The sequence below is a fragment of the Cyprinodon variegatus genome, unplaced genomic scaffold (assembly GCF_000732505.1).
Source record: "Cyprinodon variegatus isolate N-32 unplaced genomic scaffold, C_variegatus-1.0 Scaffold95, whole genome shotgun sequence".
NCBI lineage: Eukaryota > Metazoa > Chordata > Actinopteri > Cyprinodontiformes > Cyprinodontidae > Cyprinodon > Cyprinodon variegatus.
In genome coordinates, this window is record NW_015150548.1 from 1,338,228 (window position 1) to 1,349,074 (window position 10,847).

The 10,847-nt window shown below is 37.6% G+C and overlaps 1 protein-coding gene across 1 annotated transcript in view; it reads left to right on the forward strand.

Moving 5' to 3' along the window:
• Positions 1 to 10,847, forward strand: part of LOC107084231 (receptor tyrosine-protein kinase erbB-4-like) — a 367,984-nt gene that overhangs the window by 244,568 nt on the left and 112,569 nt on the right. Inside the window, exons 14-15 of the mRNA XM_015373962.1 lie at positions 611 to 743; positions 8,559 to 8,652. Of these exons, the coding sequence (XP_015229448.1) occupies positions 611 to 743; positions 8,559 to 8,652 (227 nt within the window). The remainder of the gene's footprint in view (positions 1 to 610; positions 744 to 8,558; positions 8,653 to 10,847) is intronic.

The following is a 10,847-nucleotide window of genomic DNA, read 5'->3' on the forward strand; positions in this document are numbered from 1 at the left end:
ATTGAGCAATGCCAGACCAAACTTCCCGACCTCAAACGTTGTGGGCGGGACTAAGTTCGGAATGGCACCCAGGCTATCGCATTACAACCATTTAACTACTTCAACATGAGGATAGCATACGATCGCAAATACTAGATGTTACAAATCCAAAAGAACCAAACATTTACCAGAAGCCAAACAGACAAAAAGAAGGAAAGGCTCTTTGGCACGTTGATTCGTAATGGCTAAAACAGGGAAAAATGATTTAAAAAAATTGAACGAGAACATGAATCAGAGTTCACCTTTGCTGCAGCTGAGCTTTAACCAGTTAATGAGTCCAGTGTCTGTGTTGGGGTTTGATTGATTAGAGCTAACACTGTCTACCCACTGTCTATGATTGAGCGCTCTGCTGTTGACAGGGGGTGCAGGGATTTCTTCTGTCACTCACCGGATGGAGGGAACAGTGACTCCATGAATTGCATTGATTGATGCAGTTTGACAGGAAAGAGGAGAACGGGGGCCAAGGATTCTGGTTTCTGATTTGGGTTCTCTCCATCAGTGGAGGTGTTGGGAATATCAATGGTTCCTTTTAATAAAAAGTTAATTTTCTTTATTTTCTTTCTCGTCTCAGCCCAGCAGAGTATGGTGTGTGATCGCATGTGTTCGGACGATGGCTGCTGGGGTCCAGGGCCCGACCAGTGCCTCTTCTGCCGATACTTTAAGCGAGGCCGGACCTGCGTTGAATCTTGCAACCTCTTTGATGGGTGAGAAATCCTTTCATCTTCCAAAAGACTCAAGAAACAAACTCCGTAGAAAATAAACTTCCTTTTATTTCTGCACACCAGACACCTATGGTTTCATGAAGCCACATTCATTTCTCTCAGCATGTGACATGCAGAGGAAATAAAATCAACTGAAGCTCCTTTAATACTCAGGAATGAAGTCAAAACATCCTCAAGGGCTCTGAAGGAGGAAATCTAATTGCAGATTGGTATGAATGTAATGAGATGAGCCAATAAGGAATTACACCGTGTAAAGCGTTGAAGGAACGTTTGGTTGGATGTTACATCCATCGAGCAAATTCAATTTAAATACTGTAGATGTTGGAGGATTAGATTGAATAAGGACCCATTTAGACTGACAGATTTGAATACTTACTGCTCTGGGCTGAAGGCTGATTGGAATATGTGACTAAAACCCTCCCCAATTCCTACTTGGAGTAGATCTTAATTCATTTCTGTAACTAATTTAATGTCTGCTGTACTTATTTCCTTCCGGGTTTGATTTGTTTTATGCGTATCGTCATCAAACAAATTTTTAAAACCAAAGACTACCTGAGTAAACCCGGCATGTAGATTACTAATGCCATTCTTTTAATGCCAATTGAGGAAAGCAATCCCAGCCAACGCGACCCAACGGAAAGACTAAATAACTGAGTTGTTTTTATCGTGAATGGACTATACCAACGCACCAAAGAATCGGACAAAAACTATGTCTGGATATTGACTACGCCATTTCTGATTGAAATTACATAGTCATTTCCTGACATTGACTACTCTCCAGGAATGACAACACCATTTCCTCTGATTGCTTTCTGCTGAGCTAGTCAGAGAGAAACCCTATAGTTTGCTTTTGATGTTTGTCCTGTAACATAACAAAAGTATATTTGACGATATTCTTGGGTGTTCTTGGAAGAGGACAGAATTTGTGTTAGTAAAGATCACCTAGATGCTAAAGCAACAAATGTGTCTCAAAACATTACACTTAAACCAGCAAGTTTGCACAATGACATCTTTTTTCATACAGAAAATATTTTCTCGATCATCTTAAAGATTGTTTTTCAGCAGCATTATATGTGTTTTTTCCTTAAGGTTTGTATATATTCTGTTTTCCCCACGTCCTGTTTTTATTAAATCACAAAAAAATGCCTTAAAGAACAGCGGTGAAGACATATTGTTCATCTATCAGTGTGAGGAAGGTAACAAAACCATTTTGAGACTTTAGGGATCCACAGTCAAAGTCTTTATCCACACATGGAAGACGCATAGAAGTTGAACTTTCCTAAAGAGGGTCACCCACCAAAATTACTCCAAGAGCACATCAGTTATTCATTCATGAGGTCAGAAAAACCCTGAGAGAAACTACTGTACTGTGATTGCTCCAGTTAAAGTTCTAGAGTTTTTGTAGCAGTCCTGTCCTCTGGTGAAGAGCGGAAGCATTTCCTGCTAAGGATTAAGCATTACATAAGCTATATCTCCTTTTTTTGGTCACAAATATAAGATTTCTGTTACATCTTACCTTTGTAACAAAACAAGTGGCAACTGCAGATGCTTTTTTATTTCCAGGTGAGAGCTGAGCACTCTCAGTGTGTTAAAAGCGGCTCCATGGTTACTATCGTTTTATTCCGTTGCCGATCAGACCACATTGTTGCCCTTTTAGTCGCTTTAGACCAAAGTTTTATTTTCTCCGTCTTAAATGGAGTCTGTGATGGGGTTTTAGGTGTGATTCCAGTCACCTATAAACTTTCTCTAATGGGTCAGTAGTGATGGAGACTTAACAAAGCAGCTGGGTGAACGCCCACGCCCAGACTATCTAACCTCAATCACTCTCTCGTGAACTAACAAATCGAGCCTGAAGAGGCAACTGTGGCAAATAGAGGAAAACTTCTCCCACATATTGGGCAAAAAAGATATTTAACCTTTCAACCTGCATAATTCTTCTTTGAATTATTTAGTTTGGGTAATGGTGTTGCTCTTTGGGATCCTGTGGTTAGACAGATCCTGCTAGAAATTTGGTTTTATATATATATATATATATATATATTTTTTTTTTATATATATATATATATATATATATATATATATATAGTTACTTCCACTTTACTGTCGGTAAAGAAGCTCTAACATAAATGGATATTTAAAAGGAAAGAATTTAAGTTTATTGTTAATTTACTCTTATAATATGGTTGGATTCATGAAAACATGTATGGTACTGATCTTAGAACTCAGACTGTTAAAAGAAACATGTGAGAAAAATTATTAATAATTCTTAAGACAATAATATAGGACCCTATTAAAACATCGAAATTGTGCCGTGAGTAGTCTCTCGGTTAAAAAAAAAAGCTTTTCTAGAGGCTAACCCTAAATGAATAAAGGAGGAACCGTTTTGAATGAGATCTGGTAGAGCAATCACACCAAAGTAAACCTTCCCTAGCAGCCCATCGTTTTGTTTCTTCTCAGAATAAGCCGTGATATGAAGCTTGTCTTTTCCCCTAGAGAGCAAGTGTATGTGCGTACAGAGAGGGTTTATGAGAGCATGCAACCCTTGGTCATGTTGACTCGTTGCCGGTGCTTTCCGGTGCCGTTTGTGGGAGGGAGGCTTTGAAGTTGCCAGGGAAAAAGCAGCTCACAGCGAGGCTTTGAAGAAGACGAGGGAGAGGCTCGTGGCAGGGAGCTTCTGAAGCATGCCTGCTTTCTGTACTGTACATACAGTGAAGGCATGATACTGCCAGGAGTATTCAGAATATCCACCTGTTGCACCAGCATTGAATTGCCTCATAAAATATCAATAAATGGGGGTGTTCTATACCCTAAAGTTCTGTTTGTGTGGTAATTGCTAGCACCACCTTGCTCCATTTACATTTTAGGCTAGGTGAGGCTAGCTGCCACTTTCTTTGGTTTTTTGACCACACTTCTGCTACAATTGTAATGAATTGTATGGGGGCAGGGTTACGTTTTTATAATGAGATTAGTTCAATTTTAAGCCTTTAATTAAAGATTGACAAGCTACACAATAAAACACTCTTATCATCCAATGAATTCAAATATTATTGCAAACTGACAGATGTCCAGAAGATCAACAACTTCCCAAAGTGAGAAATACTACAACTGTTCACAGAGAAAGGAGCACTTTTTCAGACAGTGTTGTACCTACACATGTTCATGTAGGCAGTCGAGGAAAAGAGATCTGATGTGGGAAGACGTGCATCAGTAAAAGGGATAACCGCAGCCTTAAGAGGATTGTTAAACAAAATCCATTTAGGAATATAAGGGGTACTTCAAGGGCAGTGGACTGAGCCAGTGCATCAAGGGCCACATTCCTGGTGTCAATCCAGTCCCAAATTGCAGACATCAGAGGTGTCTTACCTGAGCTAACAAAAAAATAAATAAAAAAATAGCTGGATTGTTGCCAAGTGGTCCAAAGTAATCTTTTCAGATAAAACTAAAGTTGGCATTTAATCCGAACAAGGAGTGGAGAGCCATAGAATCCATGTTGCATGAGCCTGTTTTTAATTTTTGTATGTTTGTGTAGCCAATACAGTCTCTATAGACATTCTAATTAAATGTTGGTTGACAAAAAGGTGAGCTGCAGTCGTCCAAATAATTAAAAAGAAAGAGTTTGGGTGATTTCCGATTATGCTGGTGAAGATTCTCAATCATCCAGGTCATAGTCATTCCAAAAAAGTTCACTGGACTTTGTTTCCAAGTTTGAAGGCTTTTCGCCTCCTAGTATCGGGTATTGCAGGCTAACAAAGAACCCAAACGACTCCCCATTCCTAAGAGGCGGACCTGTTCTTCTGGTTCAATTTGCATGTTTTCTAAGCCAAAACAAGGCTTTGTTTCGGGCTACTCTATAAAGCTTAGATCTTAACGCTAATTGTAACATTTTGAATTGAAAAAGCTTCCAGGATGGGAAGAGAATTATCTTCAAACTTAGAAACAAAGTTCAGTGGATTGTTTTTTAACTCTATTGGAAGGGATTTCTTAGGATGCCAATGTGGTATAATCAATGTTGTTTTTATCAACAATGACGAAATGATTTTGTTGACGGTCCTTCTTTCATGATGATAACAAAAACAGACGAGCTAATCATGGATCTTTAAAGACAAACACAAGACAACTCATTGGTGTGAGTTTCCGTCGACGTAATGAGATTAACCAAAAATGTTAGCGGGTCGTCTGTTGGAAGTTTAAAATGCATCATTTTTTTGTAATCTGCTAAGCAGTGTCAGCCGTGCTGCTGTGTCCCGTTAGGTCATGCCACCCCCCTGGTGTGCAGCCGTGCACATTCTGCATGACCACAGAGGGTCAATGACAGCAGCAGGATGGATGAAAGTTAATAGGAATGGTCTGGTACTGCACGCTTAACTCTAACAACTCTGACAGCCCTTCCAGCTTTGCTTGTGCAGAAATGTGTTGCTTAGCTCTGAGTCTTTGCTTTACCCTCCATACTGATGGTCCACACTTAGCAGTATGGCTCTTTCTGCCCCCGCTACTTAATAAACTATATGTGGCTGATCATCCTCTGCCAAGCGTAAAAAAATTATTTTGTCTATCAAGATTTGACTTTACCCAGCTCATAAGAGGCGATAACCTTCTTGTATTTCTACCAAAAGGAATCTCTAATTATATCCGAAGCATATACTTAATTGCTTAGTGTTTATTCTTGGAAATAGGCCCTGATGAAAAGTCTCATAGTTCTTGTTTCTATCTATTTGAATATTTCAGAGTTTTAGTTCACATATTTTTGAAATTTAGGTCCAGATTGCCACGGCATTAAAAGGCAGTTATGTATTTTCTCTGTGGAATTATTTATATCAGACCCCTATGAATTTAAATCTACTCTGACAACTGAGCAGCGGTGACCAAGCTGTAAGTTTTTAGAAATTAGAAAGAGGAACGTTTTTGTTCTTTGCTTTTTTTGGGAGTAAAAAAGCTTGATTCATTTGTGTGTAATGCATAATTCATAGTATCTCAGGAAGTTTTTGCTTTTGGATGGAAACGTTGTATGTCTAAAACCATTCCTTTATTGTAAATTTTGTCAGCTTGTTTGTCTGCTATTTTAACCGATATGATGTGCTGCACTGCATCTGCTATTTTCACAACTTTTTTGAGAATCTTTTTTATAAAAAAGGGCATTAATTCATAAAAAAGATTATTTTTGGAAAATAAGTTTTCTGCCCAACAGCAACGATGAATGGCATGGCAGCATTGTATCTTCAGCAATTGTAATATCTAGGCAAGAGCTGTCAGTCTGGTAAAGAATCTGGTTATTTGGCACTAAAACCGACTAAAACTATCACATATCGTAATGACCAAAATGTGACTAAAACTAATAATAGTTTTTTGTCTTCAGGGCAAATATTTGGATTTCTACTAGGCAGAATTATTTTTTATGTAATGTGTTTAAATAACAAATGTTTAATGGGAATTGTCAAATATTTTGAACCTAAGTGGAAGGGTTGGGATTTAAGGTAACAATTTTTTGAGGTAGAACAATGAAGTACAACACAATAAGTTATTGTGAATGGAAGAAAAAGTTTTCAAACCAGGTGCTTTTATGCTAGGTAGAGTAAACTCCTAAACTCTCCTCAGTTTGGCCTTACTTACGAGTAAATTTGGTCAATTATTAGCAGAGGCTTTCCTTCTCTAAAACCTGAACTTGTCTAATAAAAATGGAATTTAAGGTATTTAAAGGTATATAAAAGATCTCATTAAAAGCGGTTCTTTTAATGGGGAAGCAATATGCGGGAAGATATGATGTCCTCAGTTGGCTTGGTTTCACAACTAATATAGCATGTGGTCATAATGTTATGCCTGTTTACGGTCAGAACCAAAATGAAATAACTGCTTTAATACATAAAACAAAAAAAAATGGCTATTAAAAAATACTGATAAACTGTGCTTAAAGGACATATTTTTGTAAATATTTTATCATCTGCATAAAGACGAATCCAGATGAAGTCTTGTTGTCCTTGGTCAATGCTATCAGTTTTCAGCTCAGTCTTGCTGTCTTTAAATCTAAATTTTCTTGTATTTAGTTAAAGTGTCTTAGGTTATATTGAGTTCACTTCTGATTGGTATAATATTTTACTTTGTTCTGAGGCCGTTGGAGTCTTTATCTCCAAAGAATTTCATGCTAGCTCATTAAAAATGTTTTCAGGTTAGTGATTTTAAATCTTAAGATTCTTCAGCTTGCTCTTGTTCTGTGTATCCATTCTTAATGAGCAAAGGCGCTAATTCCCTTTAGTTTATAAGTCTGTTGAATAAAACAAAGGGAGAGCAAAGGCGTGCGAGAGGGGAAAAGAAAAAGACTTGAGATGGTGTCCGCTGAGGATAGAGAAGGAAGGAGGAACTGGGTAAAGGGAGGCACTGAAAGTGGTTAATTAAAAAAGTTGCTCTGCTGGGTGGACCACGCTTTGGCTCGCTGGATGTTTTGAGGTCTGAATGGTTGGGGCCGCAGTCCTGCTTAAATTCCTGCTAAAGCAGGGATAATCCCCCATCAGGTCATCCCCCAATGGGGGCCTTGGCGCACACTTTCAGCCGTGAAGAGGGCCAATCAGGAGGAACGGCTTTGACGGAATAGAAATTACCCTGGAGAGCACTGCCGCAGTGGTCTTTGTCTCTCACCCACTCTGCTTCATGTATTTTTCTTCCATTCAGCCAACAAAAAAGATGTCTGTCCCGTGGACAGAGCCTCTGACAATAATCAAATTTATTTTGGACTAAGGGAAAGAAAGACAAAAGAGAGTCCTTAGTAAACATTTTATAATAAGACTGTACATGTTGTATTTTGGAATATTTTAAACAAACTGCACCGATATAGATAAACCAATGAGAAAAAAACAAGTGGACACTACACTTTTTATCTTCTCTTTAATAATCATTTAATATGATTCAGCTTGATCAAGTGTCTGAATGTTTCTTTCCTCCCTTTAGCTTTGTTTGTATTCCTCCCCAAAAACTGCAAACTAATGAAAACAAACCACTCATTATCCCATCACACCTTCAAAGGGAGAGAGGGCGTCCGTCCTCCGCACCAGCCAATCGATCCCTTCTGATGTAAAAAGTGGTTTTGATCGGCAGCGGTTGCTATTGACAGCAGACGTCCTCTGCCCGCCGGAGACGCCTCACTTCAAACGAGATGATAATTCTAGAGAAAAAATAGACCGAAGCATATAGATTGGATGTCAGTACAGCCTCGTGGAAACCAACCGTAGACACACAGAAGTGTAAGAACACGATGGCCTGAGGCAATACAGAGCTTCTGCCCCTGTAATTGCAGTGGAAGTACCCGATACTGAGCTCTATTGTTTACTGTCTTCTCTTTTAGAAGTCTAAGTGAGAAAACAAAACCCAACTCTATTTCTTTAACTAGCTGAACAAAAGGGTTTGGAAGATCTCCAACAATCAGCATACACAGGATAAAGAAAAATATGTTTTGCCTTCTCTTTTATTTCAGAATACCTCGTTATCTCATTTTAATATGCTCACTTTGTTGATTCTCTCTGAAGCATGTATCTTTATCTGCTATTCCCATTGTAAATGCTTGTGATATTAAAACATAAAAGTTATTTTTATTCATTGGTCGTTTCTTTATTCATGTTGGTTATAAAAAGAAATTTTAAAAAAACTGTCTTGGAAGACGAGTCTGTAGAAGGCCTGCTACTCTAGTGCACCAAGATAGGCTCACCCTCATGTAAAATTCTTCATATATCCTGCTGTAGCTTTCTCATAATCAATGTTTTATTGTGATTACGCTCAGATCTATAATCCATGCATCTCTATTTTGATCTTCAGGGAAGAGCGGGAATTTGCCAATGGATCCATGTGCCTGGAGTGCGACAGCCAATGTGAGAAGATGGACGGAAACAGCCTTACATGTCTTGGCCCCGTAAGAAACCTCCTGATCGAATGAAGCTTGTTTTTGTTGTAACATATTGTTAGGAATGCAGAAAAAATACTTCTCCCATATGTCTCTGGAAGATACAGCATATCTCATATCTTCTTTAAGCTAGAGTGAAATCATATTGGAGCCTTTCTGTTTTCTGCATTGAACTTGAGAGAGATTTATAGAGTTTGCTAAGGTGGATGGATGATGATGAGAGCAATGATAAACTAGCACTGCTGCATACATGACTGCTAAAGACTATGCAGCTAATATAGCAAATTGCTCCAAAAACTTTCACACAAACATCATGTATTTTTAAACAGCATAATGGCAAAATACTATACATGCAATTTTTTTTTCTAGTGCAGGAATTATGGTAAACAGTTTTGGGAATTATGCTCGAAACATCAGTAGGTACGATGTCCACAACATTTAAAGCTACAGTGTGTAATAATTACAGGGATATACAGTCAGAAATGTAATATATTATACATAACTATGTTATTTATCATCATCTACGAGCTCAGCCTCTTAACCTTAATATTTGCGTTGCCTTAGAATTCGTTATTTATAATTACATAGGAGCGGGTCTCGCAGCCATGGAGGCAGACATCTTTGCGCTACGGCAGCGCAGAGCCAACAAACTGGCGATTGCGAGATTGCCCATTACACTCGAAAGTAACTACGGCAAAATGAGAGAGATGAACTGAGACGGTACTGAACAATAGATACTAAATACTACAATAGATACTAATAAATACTATCTGTAAAATTATCTATGTAAACAAACCTCATTACTTGAGAAGGTAGGTGATGCGGACGTCGTGGAAGACATTTTGTCCCGTAACGCTCGCCGTACTGTTGGGGGGAGATGCGGTGGGAGGGAGATGTTCATGTTGCTGCGGTTTGCAGTCTGGACGTTAGATGTCGCTGAAAATTACACACTGTAGCTTTAAGTGTCAAAGAGAACAAAAGGAAATATATGGAGTGAATTTGGTTGCATTATTAAAAAAAAAATAAAAATACAATACAAAAATGAAACTTTGAAAATCTTAATATAAAAAAAAATGCTGTTTTCTCAGATTTCTTTCAAATGTGAATTTGAAAACTTGTATAATAGAAAATAGTTTTTACTCTCAAAAACGTTTTTGATTATAACATTTTTCAAAGTTTTACTTCTGGATTTCATTTTTTTTTTATATATATATACCGTATATCAATTTACACAATGTGTTTAGGTTTTTTTGTTTATTTTTCATTTATAAATTTAAATTTATTAAAAGTGTTTTTTGCCTTCCACAATAACAGAACAAAATTCACTCCATAAAGAGGAAGTGTAAGGAAGTGAGAAACATTGGCAAAGTAATACACAACTGCTTTTGGGTAAAAACACAAACTAAAACACACATCACAGAAAAGAATGCCATGTTGTCCAATGACAGACCAGACTGTCGTGTGGTAAAATCCAGTGATCCGTATCAACGGCGTCTATATGTGTTGACGAAAGCCATTTGAAGCACCTAGAGTTGGTTGCAAGCGGTGTGTTTTGTGGCTTAAATGTTCAGTCAAAATATTGGAACCATTGATGCTTATTTCATGACATAATAACAACAAAGCCCATTGTTTGCGTCTCACTATCACTTTTCTTTCATGTCTTGTCTCAGGTTTGTAAAATTCAACTGAAATTGAAAGGCGGCTTCTTTCCATTTCTTTTTGCATTCATTAGGCATTGACTAACCATTAGCCAATAATTGTTGAAGGGGATAATTGGTTAATTGTTGGCTAACCGTGCTCTGATTAACTCTCAACTGAATAATTGGTTTATTATTGGTGTCTATTAGCTGCTAATTAGTCACTATTAGCTAGACTGGATCCAACAGAGTTTTTCTCTACAAATGCTTTGACAACAATAGCAAATAAAACTTCTCATAAAATGTGGAGACAGTGGATCTTTCTCTTAATAAGGAAAAGGTGTAATTTTTGTATATTTATGATAAAAAAAATAGCTTTTTATTAGTTTGTCAGATTAAAGTATTGCATGCCTAGTTTATTGCCCAACCTAGAATAAATCCAATAGTTTACAGCTCAACATTATTTAGAGTAAACCCAAAGTTTATTGTGTTTGACCGTCTTTTTTAATGATGTCTAGCATGAATCAGTGGTTATTTTTTTTGTCCTGTGAATATTCATTTCTGAAA